The sequence below is a fragment of the Nicotiana sylvestris genome, chromosome 10 (genome assembly GCF_000393655.2).
Source record: "Nicotiana sylvestris chromosome 10, ASM39365v2, whole genome shotgun sequence".
Classification (NCBI taxonomy): Eukaryota; Viridiplantae; Streptophyta; class Magnoliopsida; order Solanales; family Solanaceae; genus Nicotiana; species Nicotiana sylvestris.
In genome coordinates, this window is record NC_091066.1 from 157,915,984 (window position 1) to 157,941,721 (window position 25,738).

At 33.4% G+C, this 25,738-nt stretch overlaps 1 protein-coding gene across 1 annotated transcript; it reads right to left on the reverse strand.

The window, feature by feature from the left end:
- Positions 1–11,511: 11,511 nt before the first annotated feature.
- Positions 11,512–19,945, reverse strand: LOC104223928 (inorganic pyrophosphatase TTM2-like). The gene is made up of 12 exons (XM_009775463.2): positions 19,665–19,945; positions 17,383–17,748; positions 17,036–17,150; positions 16,078–16,273; positions 15,882–15,995; positions 15,544–15,717; positions 14,633–14,827; positions 14,422–14,544; positions 14,219–14,340; positions 12,776–12,890; positions 12,368–12,643; positions 11,512–12,127 (listed from the first exon to the last, which is right to left on the reverse strand). Exons 2-12 carry the CDS (start codon positions 17,717–17,719, stop codon positions 11,909–11,911), a joined length of 1,986 nt encoding a protein of 661 aa, XP_009773765.1. The 5' UTR covers positions 17,720–17,748; positions 19,665–19,945; the 3' UTR covers positions 11,512–11,908.
- Positions 19,946–25,738: the final 5,793 nt, after the last annotated feature.

Genomic DNA, 25,738 nt, shown 5'->3' on the forward strand with positions numbered 1-25,738 from the left:
AACTTCAAGTTTCCAATTCGCTCCGTACGTGCTGAATCATACTTAGACTACTCGGAATGGCACCAAATTGTGCGTGCAGGTCTTAACACACAGAATTTTTTCGGATCTTGAAATCCCAAACGGACCTCGATAACTCCAAACCAAATTTAAAGAACTTTAAAACCTTTAATGTGCCAACCTTTAACTTTATGCGCTGAAATGCTCACGGTTCATCCAAAATCCGATCCGAACATACGTCCAAGTCCAAAATTATCATACGAACCTATTGGAACCGTCAAATCCCAATTTCGAGGTCATTTACTAGGAATGTTGACTCAAGTCAAACTTAGCCCTTTAAAGCTAATACTAAGGAACTAAGTATTTCGATTTCAACTCGAACTAACCATCTCTGCAAGTTATATAACAGTAAAAGCATATGCGGAGAATCTTATTTAGGGGAACGAAGATACAAAAAGTAAAATGGTTGGTCGGATCGTTATAGCACTAGGGCCAGATGGTTTACATCCATTTTTCTTTCAAAAATACTGCCATATTATAGGTAAGTCAGTACGTACCCTTTGTCACAGTGTCTTCAAAAATCACTATATCCCCCCGGACATTAATGTCACTTATTTGTGTCTAATCCCCAAGATTCCTAATGCTAACTTTCTAAGAAACTTCAGACCTATAGGTCTATGTAATACAATATACAAGATCATCACCAAAATTATCGCAAATAGAATCAAGCCTTTTCTGGACAAATTAATTATTCCATACCAATCGAGCTTTATGAAAAATAGAAGAGCTAGTGATAATGTTATTGTTATTCAGGAAATTATCTCAAGTTTCAAAAAAGATAAGTGGTAAAATTGTAAGTATGTTACTCAAAATTGACCTGAAAAAAGCCTTTGATAAGCTTGAATGGTCCTTGATCTATAGAATGCTTCTTTTTTTTAAGTTCCTGCCAAATATCTCCAAACGTATCATGTCATATGTTACTACTACCATTGTTGTACTAGTTAATGGCTCAAAAATAAACTTTTTTAACCCCAGTAAAAATATTAGATAAGGAGATCTCATGTACCCATATATATGAAAATGATTTCCAAATATATTAATCACTAAGTTGATAACAAGCAATTGATCCCTATTAGAATATGCTCCAAGGGTCCTGCCCTATCCCATCTATTCTTCATTGATGGCCTTATGTTAATGGGAAAAATAAATAACACAACGTGCTCCACAATCCATAATGGTCTTAATTTATTTTGTGACCTGTCTGGTCAGAATATCAACTATGCAAAATCAAAAATTATTCGAAAGATTGCATCAGTAACACCTCCACCTAATTTGGCATTACGAGTAGCAATTCCTTTGGTAATTACTTAGGATTTCCCATCCTACAGGGTCATCCCGAACCAAAAGATTTCCAGTACATTATTGATAACATGCGCAACAAACTCTCTGGTTGGAAAACAAATTGCATGAACATAGCGGAAAGAGCCACCCTAGCCTCATCCACCCTTGCTAGTTTACCTGCCCATTGCATGCAAAATACCCTACTCCCCACCAAAACCCTTAAAGACTATTGATAAAATTCATAGAGATTTTCTATGGGGAACAACTGAGTCTAAGAAGAAAATGCATGTACTTAGTTGGAATATTGTTACAAACAATAAAGAAAATGGAGACTAGGCTTAAAGAAAGCTAAATCAAAAAATTTAATAGTCCTCGCAAGCCTAGCTTGGCGACTCATAAATAATCCTCATGCCCTTTGGGCGGACCTACTCATCAAGAAGTATTTAAACAGCTCAATCTCTAATCTCTCTTTTTGCTGGAAAAGCATTCTCAAATGTTGGGCTATTTGTGATAAGGGTATTGCATAGTCCATACACCAAAGTCCTCTTTAAATATTTGGGACTGTAAATGGATCCCAAATTGCAAAAAACTTAGGGATTATGTCACCGGCCCTCTCAACAAATTTGAATCTTTCTTAACCATTAGGGATATAAGATATAACAATGCTTGGGACCTAGATACTATCTCCTTTAGACTCCCTGGAGATCTAACTGAAAAATCCGCTCTATTATTTTTCCCATTGACACTTTCTCAGACGTCCCAATGTGGACTATTAACAATAATGGTACTTTCACTACTAAGTCTTGCTATAAATTAATTGATAAAGAATAGACTTCTAGGATTAATTGCACGTGGATTTGGAAACTACATTGCCCTAACAAAATTAAGTTCTTTCTTTGGTTATGCTACCATGATAGGATACCATGTAGGCACTACCTCCATCATATTTATATGAATATTGATGAGTTGTTCACAGTTTGTAGGAAAGAACCTGAAAACATAACACATATCTTTTCAAACTGCACTATAGCAAGGGAGTTATGGATTATCATTGGTATTAATGCAAGCTCGAGATTCAATATTGATCGGGCACTGGCTTGATAATATTAGATACCTAAACCCCAGCATACCTTCTAAACTTATCCACTGGAGTACTATTTTTCTTTTCCCGTTCATCATTTGGAACCTCTGGATTACGAGGAATAACTATAATATAGTAACACAACTAACGTTGTGTCTCTAAATTTTGTATTAAATCAAGCTATAGAATACAAATTAGTGACAGAGCGAGAGAGCAACCTTACTAAACACATCCCCATCCAAATTTACTGGATAAAGCCACCAAGGCGATGCTATAAACTCAACATAGATGAAGCATTCAAAGATGGTGATACACATGGTGGAATTGGGGGCATATTCAGAAATAACAATGCCGGCTGGGTAATGGGATTTCAGATGAAGGCCCATTCAAAATCATCCATCCACACAGAATTACAGTCCCTCTTCCATGGATCAACTTGCGTGAGAACAAAAGCTTTATCCACTAGAAGAGGAAATAGATGAAACTCAGGTAATTAACTACATCAACCATGGCTACGCCACTTATAACTCTCTTATAAAAAATTGTGGGTGGCTGGTATCCAGAATGGATATGCTAGTGATCAGACATAACTTCCGTCAAGGGAACGAAGTAGCACATCTTTTGGCCAAAGAAGCATCAAGGCATCCAAATATCAATAAACTTAGTCGCCTAGCTATCACACCACCTTATGTCACGACCGGAATGCTGGCGGACAAAGCTGGTAAAGTTTGTGCTAAGTTTGTGTTTGTTAATGTGTGTAGACAATTAGCTAAGATTGGTAACCTTAATGCCATGCATGGCCGATTGTCAGTATGTAATGATCCAATGGATCAAATGACTGTTGTTACTTAGTATCTAATGAATAAATATTTCCAGTTCCTCAAAAAAAAATCATATAGCCTGTAAAGATTAAAGAATTTTATTTATTCTTTTTATTTAAAAAAAGCTATTTTCAAATTCATTATTTTTCTCCCGTTGTTTTAAGATCTCTAACTGACACAAACATGATCTATTAAGAAGATAATTTTTTCTTTCTAGCAAAATATAAATTATTCTATATCTTTAATCAATAGAAAATACTATATAAATTTCTCCGATAAATTAAAAAAGAATAAATTACTTTTGCAAGAGTAGAATCCAATAACTACATGTTGAACCATACAAAAATTTTAGTTGATTTCAAAATATTAAATATTAAAAAATAATAAAATGACAACTTTATTTAATGTGCAATCAATTAAAATTTTAATTATTAAATATTTTCTTATTTTAAACCATGTAGGAAGTCTTAGTATTAAAAACTTTAAAATCGATAAATATTTCACCTTATGTAACCTCTTCCTTAGAAATACCTTTCAAATCCTGACTCTACGTAATGATATATGGAATATTAAAAATTTGTCTTAAATTTAGGAGTTATAAATCAATTAAGATGTTGTCTATATTATTCCATGTTGGATAAACAAATTACCTAATATAACACTTTATTCTTTCCTTATTGCATTGAACTCCTTTCCAGATTTCCATACCATATTTGATCATAAAACTTTTGTAGTGTATATTTAAAGCTATTTGTTTGACGGCGAGGATTTCTCTATAAAAAATTTTGCCTAAATATCAAATGTTAATCCCAACTTTGTACCATAAAATTTTGAATATTGAGAATTTTGCCTTAAATTTAGGAGTTACAAATTAAGAATTTATATTAACAATATAATTAAATATTAAATAAATAATAAAACAAATATTCCTAAATATTAGAGAAGTAACTACCGTCAAACCTCTCTATAACAGTCTCGTTTGTTCCGAATATTTTTAGATGTTATAGCGAAGTGCTAGCTATTATAGAGAACATATATTATAACATAACATGAAAATTAGTTCCGGAAAAACTTGGCTTTTATAGTAAAGTGTTTTTATATAGGGAAGAGGTCTGACTGTTAATGACTATTTTTAAATATTCAAAAATTAATTAAATGACCGCCAAAAAATTAATTAAATGACTTAAGAAATGGTTAATGACTGTCTCTAATAATTAATATTTAGGGAATTTGCATCTTAACCATTTTGGCTCTTATTATAAGTACTAGTCTTATGGTACGCGCGTTGCGCGTGTACCTTGTGGTGCTGAGTAAAAGATTTTAAAAACCAATAAAAATATTATTAGGAAATGTGTTTTGAGTTACAAAATAGAATTTAAAGAAAATAGTGTAAATTCCTAAAAATGATGAATGTTAATTCTATTTTGCTAACTCAATAACGGAAGAAACATGTTTCAAACAAGTCCTCATAGACTTAACTCAAATTATTTATTCATTTATTATTTGAAGGAACATTTTATTTATTCCAAGAGAACCACTTGGAATTAAAATTGGAATTCTATTCCAATCATTCATCTATGAAGTATTATTATTCAGGGATTTGTATTTAAAATTTCTATTTGTATTAATTAACTTTAAAAAAATCCATACAAGTTTGGACTTTAATGCTTGCCTTTTCAGTTTATTAATCATTCTTAATAGTAGTAAACTCTACTTCAAATGTATTATCACACTTAATTTACTAATGATGTTGATATATGGTCTTTCTTATCATTTTGATGGCTTTGTCACAAGAACAATCTTATTATTACGACTCATACTTGTCACTAATTTTATATTTATATCATAATCAAAGAAAATAATTAAATAAGGTAAAATGTAAGGTAATTTAAAGTTTTAAATAGTAGGATTTGTACATAGTTCAAGTAAGGAAAGCTTCTAATAAATAAAATATTGTTCATTTAAAAGTCCTACTATTTAAAATTTTAAAATAAAAAAACTATTCCATTTATATAAATATGTTTCTTATTTAGACCATATAACATAACTATAATTCCTTTCATGTTCCTTTCTAATATTGATGAAAAAGTTTAAAATAATTAAGAATTTGATTATTTTCAGTTAAATAATCCAAGAGAAATTAGTCATTTGATGAAGAAAATGTAACCGATTTGAGAAGTATTGATTGATGAAAATGTCTACTTTAGCAATTCTATTCACTAGTGTACATACAGTGATACTATTATCTAGAGACGAAGAATTTAACCACGTGCTCATTCAAGTTGATTCAAATCTTCTTGTGTCATTGGAAATGTTTTCCAATGTATTTACCTACATTTGTAATTTTGATTTGTTACGTACCCAAAAAATTTTAAAATATTTTATGTTGCGGAAGAAAATTCATAAACGCCTACAAAGAAGATCTAAAATATAAAGACGGAAGTATTATATTCGTCTGATATTTAATTTGAGTATGATTCAACAAAGTATTGTCAACATAATGGAAAGAAATATTATATTTATGCGACATAGTTCAAATAAGAACATATTTTCTATTAATTAATTTTAAAATTCTATATATTATTATTTGATACATAATTCTAATAAGGAAAAAATTATTAATTAAAATCCAGTTGATTTCAAAGTCTTAATTATTAGAAAATTATTTTACTTGATTTCATTCCAAATCGTTAGTAAGTATTCAAATGAAGAGATTATCTAACATTGTTCAGTAATAATCTCAAATAGTACTTTTTAAGACTTTAAAATCAATTAAAATTTGATTGCTTGAAATACTCAATAGCTATGTTTTAAAAGGCAGAATTGGGACTCGTCTGGGGCTCGCCCTGGGGCGGAGCACTCTTAAAACGCCCCTTAACTTATTTGTGGGGCTTAGTTCCGTGAGACTTACGCCTCGTCTGTCGGGGCTTACGCCCCGGACACGCCCAACGCCCAGCATACTGGGTTCGCCTAATAGAATATTATGCAATTGTGTGTAACTAACCTTGTAAATCCTCAAATTTTCTTAATAAATTACTGACTATTCAAAATTACTTTTTTCTTAGTTATAAATCATTAAGTTGAGAGTATTTTATGTCATAATTAAAATAAAAATTATTGCACGTTATCCACTAAGACCACTATGATAGTGAATTTTAAATAAATCTTTCATTTAAAAGTATTTATTTATTAACTTTTGTTATGTCTTTATTATATTAGTCCATAATTTTTTTAATAATTATTTTCCTAAATATTATTTTTTCACGTGTACGAGATACAATACCTATTAATTTAATAGCTCAGTATTAGCTAGTAACAGATAACCAAACCCCACTTGTGGGATTATACTGGGTATGTTGTTGTTGTTGTTGTTGTAGTAGTATTAGCTAGTAACTATTTACATATAATTAGTTATCATGATATAGTATGATGAATTTTGTGTCACTTTATTAACTTATTGAAACTTAAAAATAAATGATGTTATAGAGATTCATATTTAAATTGTAAATTATATTTTTATATAAATTCTCTTTCAAATAGAAAGCATATTAAATAAAAGGAGTATTTTAAAAAAGAATATACCAAATTATAATATCAAAATTCTTTCAGGATTCATTACTCCGTAAGAGATACATATAAGATTTCGCATCGAATACATTACTTTTGATGTTTGAGTTGTAACGAGTTGCAGCTAATTTGCATATTATGATATATGTCATACTTTTTGTATTATTCATAGTTGAATTATAATTTATAAATATTTGTAAACTGATTATTTGTTATAATTTTGTGATTTTAATGTAATTTTTATAATATTTTATTTTATACTTTCTTAAAATTCTTGAAATTAGTTAAATTTAAAGATCTGTGGGACTTACGCCCCATGTCTCAAGGCTTACGTCTCACCTCATCAGAGGTAAAACGCCTCGCCTCAGGCCCCTGCCTTTTAAAACATTGCTCAATAGAGCTCTTGATGCTTGCCACGTACATAAATAAAATTTAAAGACTAGAGCATTTCACTAAAGCTTTCATTTAATTTTTTTCTCAATTTTTTCTTGGATTTTTCTACATCACGATATCGATTATAAATATTTTAATAATTAGATTTGCTTGTTCAAAATACATAATATATATACAAATTCAAAAATCATAATTTAAAGGCATAAGGAGTAAAATCGATTTATACGATATGCAAGTTTCTATAATATTCTATTGTAAAATAATTTTCTAAAAGACTTGTGTGATTTTATTAAATTAAAAAAAAAACACAGAAAAATTAAATTTGCTCCATAATCAAGAAGCGGAGGATTTCCATACTTCTTTTCTTAAAGTTATGTTACTTAATTATGGAAAGGATTTATAGATTTTAAATTCCTAATCGATTTTAAAGTCCTAAATATAAGACTTTAGTTTAAATAAGGAAATACCAAATTTTGATTTATTTTAAAGTCTTAACTATTAGGAAAATAACAAATGACTATTTTGTCCAGAATAAACTCTACTTTTAAAGGGTGAAAAAGGCGAACGATATTTCGCTTAGGGCCTTCGTGCTTTATATATAGACTAGTTTTAGTGTACGCGCGTTGCGCGTGTTCCCTATCTTAGTAAGTAATTTTTAGTAAGAAAATTAAATATATATTTTTAAATTATAAAATAAAGTGTAAGCTTCCATAGTTAATTAAATACTAATCCTATATAACTAACTCAATAAAGAAAATATTTTGTTCATAGAAGTTCTCAATCATTATTAATATATTCACTTTAAATTATGTTCTATTTTTTTTAGTTTTATCAGTTCAATTTTACCAGTTATTATACTTCCTTTTTAGTTTCAGTAAAAACACATAGCCTTGAAGATTTAAAACTTTTTCTACAAATATTATTCAAAAGCTATTCTTAAGTTCATGCGAGAAGATATAAATATGTTTAATTAGCACTTTTATTACGATTCTTTAAAAAAAATCATATAACATAAATTTAAAAATTAAATCTTATGTCTCAATTTATCTCCTTTCAAAGGTTTCAATATTACCTAAGTAGTAAGGTTTTAGTTGCTGAGATGAAAAAAATATCATAATTTACATAACTTTGTCGAAACGTGCGTAGCAAAGAAAGCATTACTAAAACATAAAAATCTAATAGGATGCACAAATACTATAAAACATTATTGAAATTTAATGCGTGTGCATGTACATATTAATTTAAACATTTTATTTTTAATATATAATCTATTTTAAAGTTCTAAATATTTATACTTCCTATATAGTTTAAATAAAAAAAGATTCAATAAGTAAAAATTTAATTGATTTAAAGTCGGAAATATTAGAAAAATATTTAAATTATATTAGTATTCAATGTGAAATTTATTTTTAAAGAATAAAAAGTCAATCATCATTTTCTGTAGAGGTTTCGTGCTTTTATAATATAGATTAGCTTTTACGGTTTAGTATGATTAAAATATGCATCAAATAATTATTTTGGTTGCTTAATTGAATATGGATTAATTATATTATATGACTAAAATAAGAATATTTAAAGTGCACATTTAATTGTTCCATGTTAAAACAATTTTAATGTGGATGCTATTGTATTAAAAAACATTAACTTAATATGCGATTTCATGTCCTCATATTTCAATTAAATTAGAATTCAATTCAAAGCACCGTATAAATGTTCTCATCTATTTTCAATTAGTATAATATATATATAAGGTAAAATATATATGTATTTTCTTCTTACCTAATTTAATAAGGAAAGATAAGTTTTAATTGATTTTAATATCCTAAATATTAGGAAAGCACTTGAGTTACAATTTTATCCATTATGAAAGGTATTTTAGAAGGATAAAAAAGCGAACGATATTTCGCTAAGGGTCTTCGTGCTTTTAATATAGTTTAGATAAGTGACTACCGTATTTTATCATTCTTGCATCTTTGTTTTGTGCAATTGTCCTTTTGGGGATTTGATGTTGCCATTACGCCATAGATTTAAATTTTTTCATTCTCGATAAATGTTTAATACTTCAAGTTAATTCCCACAAGATTTATATCCTTCATAATAATTAAATTAAATTAGAGTAATTTTAAGTGTTAGTAACTACTAAAACCTGAATAGAACAAAACAACTTAGGGAATATTATCGAATAATACAAGTTAGGCAATATGGGCCAGCATACTAGAATCGTAAGGTAAAACTCAAAAATAGCTAGATTTACAAGTGGTAGTTAAAAAATAACTACAGATTCAAAGGTAATTGAAATTTAGCTATTTTTCATTTAAAGATAAATTTGAATAAAAACATTGGTCAAAATTCGGAAAATATTCCAGCATAATATGTTGGAGTGAGAATTTTTTACATGTGAACTTCGAGCATAACATACTGAAATTTCATAATGTGCTGGAGTTTCAACATAATATGCTGGAAGTTCATACACAGGTGCTCCAATCTCCGGTATATTAAGCTGGACCTTTCCATGTGCTGGATTTCTAGCATAATATGCTGGAAGTTCATACACAGATGCTCCAATCTCCAGTATATTATGGTGGAACTTTCAGTGTTGCAGCAAAATAGTGGCTATTTTCAATTACCAGTCTGAAAATTGAGTAACCCGTGCTATTTTAAAAGAATCGTATTGTTATCTCATCTTTGTCTAGATTATTAAGATAGTTGAGGTTTCTGGTTATTTTAGTATCTATTTGTACCACTTTGTTTCTAATTAACTGATAATAGGCTTGTAATGTTTTATTACTAATTTGCTTAATGCCGAGAGTTCGAGAACCTCTGTAGTATTTTTCCTTCTTTTTTTTCAGCTTAACGTCTTTCTTTCTTTTCTTACTTCTATTATGTTATTCCCTTTTGCCTGAGTTCGAGGGCAGTGGCGGTAAAATTATTATATATTTATGTATAAATTTTTTTAAACTAGGTTAAATATTTGATTCCGCCACCCCCCAGTTGCAGACTAAACAAAGGTGTCATGACAGGTGGACCTTTTGGAAAGTTTTTCTCGTGTGTAAAATTCGAGTTCAAATTTATCTTGAACCTTATCTGACTTTCCCTTTTCGTGTGCTTTTTATTTCCTTTGTCCCAATCATTTTTCTTGTTGGCTGCCTCTTAATTTCCTATTTTTCGTTCTTTTTTTTTTCTCCCTATATTTTATTATTTTATCTGTGATCTTTAACAAGAACACTCAAAAAAGAGCCTCCAAAAATTAAAATTTCATAAAATAAGCATTTCTCTTAATCTCAAATCATTTAATCTTTTCTTTTCAAAATAAAAAAAAACTTGGGTCTTGATTGGAATTTTGGATTGAGATCAAATTTAATTTTTATAAATTTTTTAATTATAACATAAAATTTTGTGTTATTCTATAATTGTTAAATACAACTTAAATCTCTTTACTATTAAATTATGATGAATATTTTGCAAGTATTGCCTAGAAAAATATGAGATTTATCATTTTAATTTTTGGTATCTTGTAGTTTATCTAATTCTGCATCTATTGGAGAGATATTTTTTTTTATTTTTCTTATTCTGATTGGTGAAATTCCCTTTTGAAGATGTTATTTTACTTGTTCAAATTTATTTTTGGCATACAAAAAGATATAGTTCCCTAGTAAAAATATTTAATTTTACTTGTATTGTTAATAATAAATGTGTGATTTCTTTTTTAAAATGCTAATCACATTTGCTTCTTGATGTCCGATGTAATTTCATATAACAACAAAATATCATGTGAAATCTCACAAGTAGCGTAGGAGATAGAGATATAATTTTCATATTTAAAAAGTTCCTATTAAATTGCCCGAATAAAATAAAAAAAATGAACCGAACAAGTGTTCCGAACAAGCTCTATATTAATTATTACAAAGCCTACATTAAAGAAAATTATGATGGCACCCGCCACCTTCAAATCCTAGATCCGCCTCTGTCTGAAGGTCTATTGAAAACGGCCACTCTACCTCCACAAAGATAAGGGTAAGGTCTGCGTACACACTACCCTTCCCAGACTTCTCTTCACTATGTGGGATTATACTGGGTATGTCATTGTATTATGTTATTCCCTTTTCAAGGAGTCAAAAATATATACCCGATAGTGTAAATTACTTTGTCAGATCACCCAAAACATATCTACAAGTAAAAGTGAAATTTATAATCTTGAAATTAAGTAACGATACTCGTTACAAGTAGAGGTGACCTGATTGTGTAAAAAAATTACACTATTAAGTATTAGTTTAACTCTTTGAAAATATGTGTATTGTATTCAACATCAGATATCAAGGTGCAATTTTTATATGCACATACAGGAAGTACAATAAGGCCCAAAAAAATGCCTCCCCAGGAGCATTAGCAAAATGGCATGTTGATCTTATACCATAGTTTCAACTTCTATCAAACTTCTAGAATATCTATTGGAAAGAATATTTAATCAAAGCAACCCCATAAGTATAACAAAACTTGCCAACAGTCATCCCCCTTCTTTAAACAAAACTCAATGGGAAATAGAAAGAATTAATCTGCCTTTCTTGCCCCAAAACACAGATCAGTCTGATCCATGAACACTAGTCCATTCCGATCGAAGGGTACCATAAGCAAAATACTAGCATGGGGCTTATGAACTAAAAATTGTCTATAGGAGCAATGATGCATAGTTTTACATTGGGAAGAAGAATCAGTTTCTGTTTTGTAGGCTCTTAAACAAAAAGAATCCCAATCCACCAACTGCTAAGGTCACAATCAGAGGTACTCTAATCGAATCAATATCGGTAATATCTCTTCTCTTGCTTTTTCTTGCTTGCCGTGATTGTTCTCCTAGCCTGTCGCGAAGAAGATTGCTAAGATTGTCCAACTGATGAATAATTTGACGTTGTCCACGTGCAACATTAGATAGCTATGCATCACAAAGAGAATGTAAGAAATCCTCGCATACTTCAGGAACAATAATTTAGTTATCTAATAAAAGACTATCCGCATAACAGGACCTAAGTGCACCGACCCTGCCTTTTAAGTAACAAAAGACAGAGCAAATTGACCACTTTGACAAGTCAAATTGCAACATTCACATGTTCATTAGAGTAAAAGAAGATGATTAACCATAGTTTGCATGGAAAAAGCCTAGTGAAAAATGTACCTCTTCCATCAGTGTGGACTCCTTTGGAATTAGCAAAGAAGATGATGAGGAATTTGGCATAATGGATCCTGTCAAGGAACCATTTTCTAAACCAGAAATGAAGTAAGAAGTTGGGCCGGATCCATTACAAGCTTCAGTTTGCAAAGCCAGATTTTGAGTGCTCGGAGAAGCTCTTTTGCTGCTTAACTTGGAATTAAGTTCTTCCATTCTAGATGTAAAGTCATCCATCCGATCATTCAAGGTAGAAATTTGTTCCGATAAATGTGTAACAGCTCCCTTATGAAACAAGGACAATACAGGAAGGGTAAATCTCTAGAAGTGTCACGAAAGAAGTGATGCACGCCAAGAAAGCAATAGTAGTATAGTGAAAAGAACGTGAAAATATTTCATTGTTGCTAAATGCAAAACCTGGTTTGCTAATGTTGTTGCTGAATCAGTGTTTCTGTCATCAAACCTTCGACTATCAGTATCTATCTTCAATAGATTTTTCTCCCTGTGATTTGCGTATGAATGTGACAATCCACTGCAAAATAAATAAGTAAATAACCAGATCAATGACAAATGAACTTGACATCAAAACTTTTCGTCATCGACGGGTTTCATTCCAATAAGGATGGAGATCCATGCAAGTTTCTGAAACGCTTCACATTTAAGACTAATGCTCTTAAATTCCTATCTTGGACATACACACCCAACCATGCCAAGGTCTAAAACAGTTCAGGATTGAACAGACACCAACAAGCAAACGAGAACAACACTTTAATATTTCCATGTTTCACAACTCAACCATTCATAGCATTCAGCAGTATGCCCTTGCATCGTTTACCTCAACTTTAACATATTTCACAATGCAAATAGCTTTTGTGGATATCATACAGCTTATATTTTGAAGTTGTTAACTGTGCTCTAACAGGGAAATTATCTGAGTCACAAAAATGCATAAATGCGTAGAAGCAAACTTGAACGTGCAAGGGCAGGATAAGGCGCCTAGATCAGCAACAGCAGAATATAGCCACTTTCATATAACCAACCATTGAGGATTTTGTAGGATGTCATAAGAGATACAGGGTGCATGAGAAGTCCTGGCGACAAATCATTAAAACACGCAGAACAATGATACCGCTATGGTGGCATGCAAATTGCTAATGACTAAGAAAACACTGAATCTGCTCAGCTGTTCACTAGAAGGATTTCGTTTCTCGGCAGGACACCTAGCCAAGTCACAGCATTTCCTAGAATATAGAATGCATAGAATGACTTGCTTATGTACAAACCGATAAGGAGTTGAAGACCTAATCAAGCGAATTAATATCTGCGAGCGATCTATTCAACCTACACATCAAACAGAATGACACATAGGCACATAACACGTAAGCTCATGACTATCAGAACATGCATGAATATGAATATGGTGAGACTTTATCTTCTTTCTTTAGCTCTCTCATCCAGTAACTCCTGCAGCCACATTAGTAGGTCCAAACCACAGGTTGCAAATCTTCCAGATGATTGGTAAAGTGTGCAAATTAGAGCTGAAGAAGCTCCTCTCAGTATTTACCTACAAAACTCTCTCTTCCACCAATCGCGCTGCCACACCCTCCCTCTCCTTTTCCCTCTTTTATTAGGAGAGGACAGTTGTCATCTATTTGCTGGAAGAAGTTAAAAGGGTTGCTTAACCAAAGCAGCCTTCTATTAACGGTATTGAGCCACAAGCAATTACTGGGATGGTGAGACATTATTCAGCTTATTGATGAAATCCGCTGTTTTTCACACTTTTTTTATTCTTTTGTAATAAGCGATTAGCCATTATCTAATGCAATGTAGTCGATAAGGAAATATGGGATAGATGTGTACCCTCTGAAATTCTTATTTCTCCATGCTACTCTCTCTGCTGAGGCTCGAGAGAGAGCTTCTTTAGGGCTGGAGACAAGATCTTCATCTAAGCTAAGCTTTGTTTTCAAATCATCTGGTAGTGCCTGCGATATTATATCTGTGCTAATAAAGTGACAGAAAGCCGTAAAAGCACATTAAGAAAAGATATAGGAAGCTAAGCATACCATAACTTCATTCACAAGCTTCTCTAGCTGTATTTGCTCAATATATGTTCGTGGAGTGTATGAACCCTCCAGTCCCAGTTGATCAGCAACAGATTTTACAATAACACGATCTCTTCCTTGCACCTTTGCAAAGTTGAGAAAATATCTAGCATATTAGAAGATTTTAGCATTGTATATTAGCAAGGAGGAGAGAATAGAACAAGTCTACTACCTGAACATAATGGCGGTTCAGTTGTTCTAGCCAATCAATTTTCACGCAGACCTTTTCATCAGAAAATACGTGACTGCTTCTTTTGAGTATTGCCGCAATTGTGTATCCCAAAGCCATCAATCCACCAAGAAGCTTCACACTGACCTCAAAACTGATTCTTGGGGATATAACAAATGGAGAATCGGTGACCCACTCCTACAATTCAAAATCAGTTAAAGTTGCAACCATCAAATCGCCAGTAGACCAGCTTTTCACAAGTATAAATAATTCTTGGCAAATTTAGTTGGTCAAGAAAAGCTGATATACCCAAGCACCACCAAGTAATCATAAAGTAAATATAACCATGGAGTAGAAATTACTACAATTAACCAATACATCCTCGAGTCTCTCAATAAAGGATATAATCCAAAGAATGAATAAGGAAGGCTATAGCATAAAATGTATTGTTGGACAATTGTGCCAATCAATCCCATGGTATTGCATTCTATATTGGCATACAACAGTTGCAACATAAAATGAGCAAGGAAGTCTTTGACACTATTTTTCTTCTTAAGTTATTTGACGAAATAACTCTAAAGCGCTAGGTCATTGACATCAGCTACAGGAAACAGAGGGTTAAGAATGCAAAAAGTAACTTGGAATTTTCTTAGCCCCTGATACTATCTCAAAATAGAGAATGCAGGTAAAAGGACAGGAAAATGTTGTTTCCCAAAAGCTTGTACATTATTCAAGTGTTTCAGGAAAGTGAATAGTACTACACACACGACTATCGAAAATTAATTAGGAGAATAACAGATTGTCATCAGTAGCCTACATAGTAAAGCCAAAAGGGCCTAGCAAACAAAAGTACTTTGTAGCAATTGGTCAGTATTTTGTCAAAAGCACTGATCACTATAACAAAAGAGACAAACCTCAAACATGAGACTGTATTTTCCATCTTTATTTCGCATCCTCAGATATGATTGGCAAGTCTCTGGATCTTCACCAGGTGGCAGAAGGTATATGTCGTAAGTTTCCTCCGTACTTTCAGTGTGTTCTTCAGATAGGGCAGACTTGATTTGATCTACATTCACATTCCTAGAAGACTAAAGGTACAAGAGATTAGATAAGCCCTTTTATGTCTTTATAATTTTAATTACGTCATGCGTTTCTTTTTGTTGAGAAAGGTAACAAATAGCCATTTATTTCTGATCGCTATAGTTTTCCATGTCAGGAAATCAGAAGTGCTTTTTACTTTTAATATCCTTACCTTTAGAATGTACGTAGGACTCTGAAATCCAGTAAACGGATTAAATTTGTTGATAATTTTTATATGTGCAGTCTTGAGATCAGGTTCAATAAAAGCCTTGTACATTGGATAAACCTGCACCAGACATTATGGCCCAGAGGGTGAGGACAGAAAGTTTCAAGCCCTTTTTTGACCAAAAATCATAGATGAAACAGACCGTTTCAGATATTTGATGGATTATCTCTGACGGCTCCTGCCCGGCACGTTGTATATCACGTAAAACCCTTTTTACAAGATCAAAGTGAACTCCACCTGTCACAGATACGCGAAGGTCCAACAAAGGACGCAACTTTTCACTCAAGGCATAGATACCCTCAATAATCAAAATGCGGGAGCTAGGTACTTCAAGAGTCCTGCAGTACAGCTAATGGCATAAGTTCCAATCATACTATATGTAACAGATAAACCTTGGATACTTAAAAGAAAACAAAAAAGGTGTGTTCCCAACTTTGAACAAGAAAGGCTTATTATTCAATAGACATATGACAAGAAAAACCAACCACAGTAAAGAACTTGTCAGAGAGGATAAATCAGCCAAGAGAAGGGGGTCAAAGACAAACGTAAACTAAAGCCTTGACCAAGAAAAGAAGAGTAATGTGGGGCCTCATTTCAAAGAATAAAGATAACTATGTAATGACTGAACTCCAACTATGTTATGAAAAATCAGCAACCCTGATGCCAATTAAGTAGCATTCACGAGTCAAGGAACAAGCACCTTCTGAGTAGACCACAGAGACAAAAAACAAGCAAAACTAAACTAGTTGATAGCATAAAACACCACAAAGATGAACAATGGACTTAGTTGTATAAAATTTGGGTTGTCAATCTATAGTTAATTTTCTGTTTGAATCAGGTCAATGAAGAGTCTAGGTACCATAGTTCCAAAGATGTCATTATTGTTTTAGCCATGTAATATAACCCACCCAAAAAAATCATATATGGATCTGCAAACAGCCGAAAGCTTGGAGGTACACTTCCCTTTTAAGCATTCAAACATAATATTTTCGCAGACTAAGAACAGGTAAACACAATTTTAATAGTCGCTTGAATGCATAATGACATCATGCAGATAAAAAGCATAGCATACTACATGAATTAGAAGTAAGGAGCTGAACCTGTAGCCTACACGAGAGCTAGATTTGAAATCATATATTGGAACCTCAGCCGGCTTCCCAGCCTTTAGATCATTGATGTTTTTAAGCAGCGTATCGTAGTCCGTTAGTCGTGGATCTGTTTCAGAAACATATTTAGACCTGGTAAAGTACAAATGATCTAGTCTTAAGTTAATCTAGAAGTCTAGTGACACCGATATCAGGGAAAAACAATAGAGAGAAATCAGCTGAAGAGGAGATTAGATCTAAAGCCCAGACTCTTTCACTGAATGTTATCGTCTATTAAACATATATGTTTCCCTACTAGAATTTTTTTTTTTTTTAAAAAAAAAAAGAGAATACATTCTTACCATCAAAGTTGCCATCAACTATTCGACTAGCGTCATTGTAGTTATCCATAGAGATAACTGCAACACTTGGCATGAAGCTGAGTATTTTCTCAGTAAATACAGTCTTTCCAGCTCCGGAGGGACCAGCTACTCCAATTATTATCAATCCTTCATTCTTTTGAACCAACAATTGGCATGCACGGATTACAACAAAGAATCCTTTCTCAAATGACAAATTATCAGGTATCGAGACAATCTCATATCGATCACAATTCTTTCTCTTAACTAGTCGAACCTGGTCCTTTAAGAGACCAGCTCTTCGATGATTTGATTCAGCATTGCCATTATCTTTAGCCATTTTAACTCAAAACAACACAGAATTATCCTCTGAAATTACAAAACAACCCATATAAAGATCAGAATGAAAATTTAAAGATCAAGTATAAAAATATAAGCCAAAATGATGCAGTTAGTAATCATAGACCTGTTAAAATTTCTTATCTAATAGTAATTAACGTGCTGAAGATAAAGCACTGGAAGCATTATGCTGTAGCACATAATCACTGTTAACCCTATTACCCTACAGAATCTCTTGCAATAAAAGCTGACCTGATTTTTCAAATTCTTATGGTTTGCTTAAATGATAAGTCAAGCATAATTCTCTCATTAACTACATATTGGAATCACAAAAAAATAGTCATCACGTTCTTATAACCACAGCAACTTCAGTCATGACTTGTATAAATTTATCTGGTAGGATCTCCGACAACTTAGTTGCATCACAGAGACTGCATAGGCAGAGAAGAGAAACTATAGTGTATGTGTATAGCTGCGATAGCAGAAATCAACCTCGCCTTTGCAGTAGAGTATCGGGAAAAATGATTAAAGGACCATCATTGCGAACGAACATTTAAGTACAAAGATTGTTATCAATTATCATCCATGATTGAAAATACAGCCCATTATCCTATGACCCAAAAACATATCCCTGGGACTGAGGTCAACTGTTACTAAAATCGGGAGGCTTCGCAGAACATTCACTTCCTAACTAACAGATATCTATTATGAATACATCAATTGTTGGCTTTAATGCAGACAGCATCAGCTTTTTGCATGTATATGAACAGGGGCGGAGCTAGTTCTTTGGCTACGGGTTCTGTAGAACAAAATAGCTTTGGTCCAAACCCTGTATTTGTCTTAAAAAATCTATTGAATAGTACAAATTATTAATTTAGAACCCAGTAACTAAAAAAAACTAGAATCCCAAAACCATAAGCATCAAATCATAGCTCTACCTCTGTATATGATGGCATATACCATAAAGGTTAAATTTCCATCTGCATATGCTACTAAAAGTGTTTACAAGGATAAGGGGCAAAGTCAAGGGTAAGGTTCTCATCAATTTGGACTCAAATTATGATGATGTCTTGCTCCATTACTACTAAGGCAACCACGTTACTGATTTGCTCGAATGCAATTAACAGGAAACATGTACATGCATTTCCTGTAAACATTGGTACCAACCAAGCTAGGTGTTTTTCAATAAAGACAAACCTTTTAAACAAACACTACTGAAACACGGACATCACAAAATCCAAAAGAGGATCAGTTTGATTTTTCAAAAGATTTCACTTTCTTGGAAGTTATCTGAATGTCCTATAACCTTTAGCCATAACCTAATAAACATAGCAACAAGCGTGTCGTCACGAACAAATGTGGCGGCCATAAAAGCTCATTAAAATATTCATAAAAGAGGCATCTTTTTTTCTACTTTTTTGGGTATAACCATCTTGTATCGGAAACCCAATTTGCCCGACTAATCCAGATTCGTGAGGCACGTACCGGAGCTCAAACCCGAGACCTATAGTTAAGAATGACGAGATTCCATCCATCCCACCACACCCTTCGTGGTAAAAGAGGTATGTTTAAACTAAACAAAATTCACAAACAACTGATAATTCAGAGGCGACTGCTTATATTCAAAGAGAAAAAGTGCAGCAGCAAACTATAACAGTCATCAAATTACACACCCCCTTTCTTTTTCTCTTTGCAATTAACACATTGCAACTAAGAAAACACAATAAATACCCAAAAAAGGGTAAGTTCAAGAACCTTTGGGATTTAATACCAAAAAATGGAAGAAAACGAGAAGAACCCACTTCAACACTAAAGCATTCAAGCAAACACAAGTAACAACCCAGAAAAAACAATGGAGGCAAAAAAAAATGAAATAAAAAAATATTTAATCACGAATATCAGATTAAGTTCAATGTAGAAGTTGTAAGAGCAAAAAAAACACTGACCTATGAATATATGCTACAGTGGTGTTACTGCAAGAAAAGCGTAGAAGCTTTTTTTGGCCCTTATTTCTACTTAAGGGCTCAATTTATATATGTTTGTTTCCTCTCTTTTTTTATTGTTTTTGCTTTTTCCTTTTTTTTTTTTTTTTTGGTTTATAATTATCGAGGTATGTGAGATATTTTTGCTGGAATGAAGGAAGGTGATTATTTTTCCAGAATATTTGGGGAAGTGGGAATTCAGGAGATTTTGCCACGAAATTGAATTGCAAAGAAATCTTTAAGGCTGCAAATAGGGCAGAGTCAAGAGCATTTATTATTGGCATCCTAAAAGAGAGTAGTATTATTACTCCCTCCATCGAATTTATATGTGGTATTTTTAGCTTTTAAAAGTTAAATTATAGAAATTTTAATTAATATTTTAAATATATATTCATTTAATTAATATGAGAAGAATTATAACATATAATATTTTGTATTTTTTAAATATGTAACTTGAATTAAACTAATATAATTTAGCTACAAAGAAAGTTAAATTAACACTCGAAAAAGTATCACATAAATTAGGATGAAAAGAGCATTATTATTATTATTATTATTTCATTGTAAGTGAAGAATGTAACAATGATTAGGATTTAGGGTTACTAAATTAGGAAGAAAAGAGTAATATTATTACTATAATAATGATAATAATAATAATAATAATATTTAAAAAATATATACATCGTTATAAGTGCCCGGAAGAAAGTAACAATGATTAGAGTTAATTTAAGAGTTTTGAGCTTCTTTTGTGATGACATTGTTCGGACAGATTTTGACTATTTTATCAAATACGTGCTATCTCTTATTCTCCAAATCACCAATTATTATTATTATTATTATTATAGTAATAAAGTAGTGGCGATAGTAATAATAGTAATAATAATAATAATAATAATAATAATAATAATAATAATAGTAATAATAATAATAAACTATAATTATTAGTAAAATAATATGATTTTTTTGGTTGGATTTACTCATCCTGTTTCGGTACCTGCATTGCAGCTGATTATATCCGTATTCGCCCCCGTATAAGGTTCATTTAAGAGGGGAGCGTTCCCTAACACGATTTTTTCCATACATAAGGTTCGAAGTTGAGACTTTTAGTTAAGGGTGAAAAGATTATATCTATCACATCATAAACTATGTTGGGTATGAGTTATTGTTACGGAAAAGGAACTAAAGTATCAAAATAAGAAGAAAAAAAGGGTTGTTGTAACAAATAAGGAATTAATGTATCAAAATAAAAATAAAATAAAATAATCACTACTATTATCATTAGTTATTCTTACTAATCATTTAGTCGGTATTCTAAGCAAAACTTAGGCATTAGTAGAAAAAATGACTGAAATTAAAAATATTGGTAACAGCAATCATTAATGGGAGGCGGAATTCCGTAATGTACACGTAGTAGTATCATGACATACTGACATAATGAGTGGTGTGAATTTCTTCTTGAAATAAAATAAAAGTATAGGACAATTCGGTGTATAAAGTATTCTGTAAATGTACGAAGGATCTGGCGAAGGACCGCACTTTTAAAGGTGTGATATAAATATAAATAACTATCTAATACAAGTATTAGTGACTGCTTCTACGACTCGTGATATATTGGTTGCACAAAGATAACTTCACCTGTCAAAAAAGTATTTTCTAATAGAGAAAAATAATATTAAGAAGAGAATGACATTATGGTTAATCATGGAAAGTGGATTGTTTTTCTTATTTCAAATTGTAAATTCTACTTTCTAAGTGGTTGTGATATATGTTGACTTTGACACAATTACCTTATTTGTACATGGATCATTTCCATTAAAAAAAACAACTTAGAATGAGGGGAAAAAATAAGAACAATGATCTGCTAGTTTATGTTTGTTTTTTTACTTGTACTTTCTCGTGTATATTTTATTATTCAATGTGAAATGCATTTGAACAGGTGACAAATTGTTTTACACTAAGGGGTCGTTTGGTAGGGTGCATAAGAATAATGCTGAATAGGGTGTATTAGCAATGTTAGTATTAGTTATGCTTGCATTAGTTATGCTGGTATTAGTTATGTTGATATATTTCTTATCTATTGTTTGGTTTGATGTATTAAAGCATTGTACAATTTCTAAAAGAATTGTTTGTTTACAAAAATGCCCTCAAAACTAGTCCACACTCTAACTTTTTAAAAGAAACATATGTTGAGAAATGTTTTTATATGAAAAAGTTTTTTAAAAAATTATTTTATTTGTCTACCTATATTGTAAAATAAAATTAATTTATTTATAAAAAAGAAAATATGCTAAGTATTTATTTATTTAGTAGGGATATAAATTTATTTCTCACTATTTGGATTATTTTGAACTTGCATTAATATACTAACTAGCATATTTTAATCAAGCATAAATTTTGAAGGATAATTTTGTCTTTAACTAAGCTAATGCATGCATTAAAACTCATTGCATTGCTAATACCATTGTTTTCTATGCATTAGTTATGCATAGGATAATACCAAATAGGATATATAACTAATGCTTGCATAACTAATGCATAGGTTCAAAATGTCTACCAAACAATGTATTATTAATACACAAAGTTAATGCATGCATTAGATTATCTAATGCATCCTACCAAATGATCCTTAACAGTATAAAATATTTATACACAGCATTCATATATCACAATCATTTAGTGTAAACTAAGTTTTTCTCAGAACCAATTTTTTAAGTTATAATTTACCTCGCTATAACAATTTTTTACCTAATGCTCTTTGTAAAATTACGCCTCTATAACAGCCATATTAAGATTACTAACAATAATTCTGTTTACCGTAAAAATGGTAATAACAAGTAAATTTGATTTTGTGGCTCTAAAAATACGTGATCTATTTTTATGCTAGTTGTTAAGCAATGAATTCTAAGTAAAAGATTAGAAAGCAAGATTAAAGCTTAGAGACAATGTGATAATCGAACCGAACGGGCCTCGAGCTACCGTATATGAGGCCTTGAGATCGAGTCTGGAGGACGGCTTAAGGCAATCGAGGGAGGACTAACAGTTATGATAGCTAAAATAATGGCTCTTTATGATCAATGATAAGCAATAAAGGATGAACAATAAATAGAAACAATAAATGTGAGCAATAAATGGGAGTAATGAGATCAAGAGAATATGTTAGAGAGCAGAGAGAATGTTCTTGTGTATTGAATATTGAGCATGAGATGTCTATAAAATGACAAGGATCCCCTTTATATACGAGGGAGAGTCCCAACATGGTACAAATACATCTATTACAAAGATATAGAGATGGTACAACTAGTTAATGTCATGATGCAGGCTTAGAATAGCCTGACAGACTTTGTCGGCTCTAGTCATATGCCTTGGGAACCTCACACTGATCCACCATCGTCACTGATTTACCCCTCCTCGAGGCCGACCGTTGCTTGCGCTACCTCGAAGTAGATTGCCGAGAACCCTCGAGGCCAGGGCCCGAGCTAAGCTTCGATCCTTCAGGGGAGGTAGTTCTTTCGAGGCGCCTTGGTGACCGTAAAATCGTACCGCCGATTTTCGTCGTATACAGATAGTCCCCGCGTTTCCTAGAATAAAATAATAGGAAATGGTTTTGAACTCCTACTCCTTAGGCACTATCATTATGACGTTAGCCTATCAGAGCATTAAATGTCATAACCCAAAAGCCGCGCAAGGGTCACCGTCAGCATGACTATCGAGAAGCCCACGAACCATTTTTTGGTTTGATTTCTCCGCTGCCCATACGACTCCTATAAAGACCCCAATTGTTTAATGAACTACACTTTTGTGATTCCTTCAAACTTCCAGAGCCAAATCCATCTTCCTCTACGCCCCCCTTTCTTCTGTTCTTGGTTTCCAACTTTACTTCTCAAAAAAGTAAATTTTCGGTTGCCATGGCCAGGACCTCCAAAACAGTTCCTCGAAAAGATGAGGTCGCCTCTTCATCCCGGACATCCAAGAATAAATCCAAGGGTAAGCCCAAAGTGGCTCCTACCGTCGAACAATGTACACCCACCAGGTTAAATAACATAAAGGATTTTTCTATCGAGAGACCTTCATCTACGCCGGGTCGATGCGAACACGTATCACGGTTTATCAGCGTTGTGAAAGATATAGGCAAAGTGCGGGCGGACTGCCAATGGGATAAAAAGGCACTGGTCGAGATTCCTAGCCCTAAAGAGAGCATAACGGACTATAAGGCCGGCTTTCTTCATGTGTACACATACCCGTTTACCTTGGGGCTTGTCGACTCCTCGGACTCTTCTTCTCCGGCTATAGACCCGATCATTCTCGACTTCTGTTGTAAGTACCGGGTGACACTTGGCCAGATTTATGCCTCTTTCTGGAGGATAGTTTACATGCTTCACTACATTTCCATCAAAGCCAAGAGTACGACTTTTACTCTTTATCATCTGATAAGGCTATACAGCCCCGTCTTTTTCGGGGCTTGATTATGCTTCACCCTCGATCTTTGAAATCTTTTTTCTTAAGTATCGACGAACATAAGGATTGGGGGTGGATGAGCCATTTTGTCCGAGTAAGGACCTCGGACATTATTCCGGCCAAGTGGATGTCGTTCCCTGAGGAATAGAACATGAAGAGTAAGTGTATCTTCTTTGAGTATACTTTATTGTCTTCTTACTTTTTTCTCAAAAGCCAACTTTCCCTTTGCTCACGCAGCCACCCTTTGGTATCCCGAATCTGTTCTGGACCTGTTAGGGTGGATTAAGGGATTAAATTCCCCGTTCCCCTATCCCGAGCATTCTTGGCCTGAGTTGGCTAAAACGCGGTGGGTGGCCAAGAATCATGGTAAACTCCTTCTCGCCGCCTCTATCATGTTTTATATTTCTCCCTCATATCCTCCGTGCTGAAAAACTTTGGTTACTATATTTGCGCAGGCCTTGGCGATGGAGTGCAGATGAGACCGCCTCCTGCCGACGAGGGAAGGTCCTTTGAGCCCGATGAGGATAAGAAGAGGAAAAAGGCATCGGCTGCCGATTCCCCCGTATCAAAGAAACCCAAGTCTCGTAGGCCTCGAGTTGAGGCCGAGGTCTCGTCTTCAGCTTTTGGAGCGGGTTCCGATGACGAGAATGAGGATGACGATGACGACGATAACCCTTTGGTGCAAAGGAAGAGGTCGGGCATGGATGCCCCCAAGTGTCTGTGCCAAGGGCCACTGAGTCGGTAACGGCTAATTTAGCTCGAGCCCACACTTCGGAGGACCTCGGAGAGGGCGCGAACACGGTCCTTGACCCCCTGGCTAAACGTGGTGCAGCCCCTGCCGAGGAGACCGTTGCTGCTAGTTCTAAAGGGCCCAGGACCGGAGCTTTTCCTAGACAGAATTTACCTCTTGGCAATATCGATGCCCTGGGTATCCTTAATTTGGGTCCTCGGTTCTCGCCCGGGGAAATTAGGGATGCTCGGGACCCAAAGGTTATGAACGTGGAAGGCCCTCTCGAAGGGGGAGATGAGCTTGACAAATTCCTTGATGGTGTTGATAATGTTAGTGAGGACATTGATCTCGACGCTCCCAGTGCTATCGAGGAAGCGGAAAAGTTCCAGCAGAAGGTGACAGCTTCTTATGTATACTTTTCTAGTCTCCAGTACCTTTCCGCATTTTTCTGACTCTTCTATTTTGTTGTAGGCCAAGAAGATGTATGATCAAACCTTCTCTAGGCTCCAAAATGAGCTTTCATGCCATGGAAAGGAGCTCGAGAATCTTACCTCAGGACTGCAGGAGTCGGAGGCCTCCTCTGCCTGAAAGGAAGAGGAGTTAAGCGAGCTTCGGGCGAGTTTGAAGGGAGCGCTCCAAGAAAAGGCTGGCCTTGCTGAGGAGGTAACTTGTTATTCATAAATTTGCTCGCCATTCCCATAATTCGATGTTTACTGACTCATCTATTCCTTTGTAGATCAGGTAGAAGGATGTGGAGATCCTCGAGCAGAGGAGGAGAAACGAGGTTGTGACCTCGGAGTTGGCATCGACCCAGGGTCTTCTCAAAAATGCTCGAGAAGAGGTTGTTGCGCTA

What these genes read in the sequence shown, in the direction of transcription:
- LOC104223928 (XM_009775463.2), bottom strand. Translation starts at nt 17,719, where the DNA reads ATGGCTAAAGATAATGGCAATGCTGAATCAAATCATCGAAGAGCTGGT. An exon ending in AATACAGTCTCATGTTTGAG is followed by an intron (nt 14,828 to 15,543) that starts GTTTGTCTCTTT and finishes TTTGAATTGTAG; the next exon opens with GAGTGGGTCACCGATTCTCC. An exon ending in AGAAATAAGAATTTCAGAGG is followed by an intron (nt 12,891 to 14,218) that starts GTACACATCTAT and finishes TTTATTTTGCAG; the next exon opens with TGGATTGTCACATTCATACG.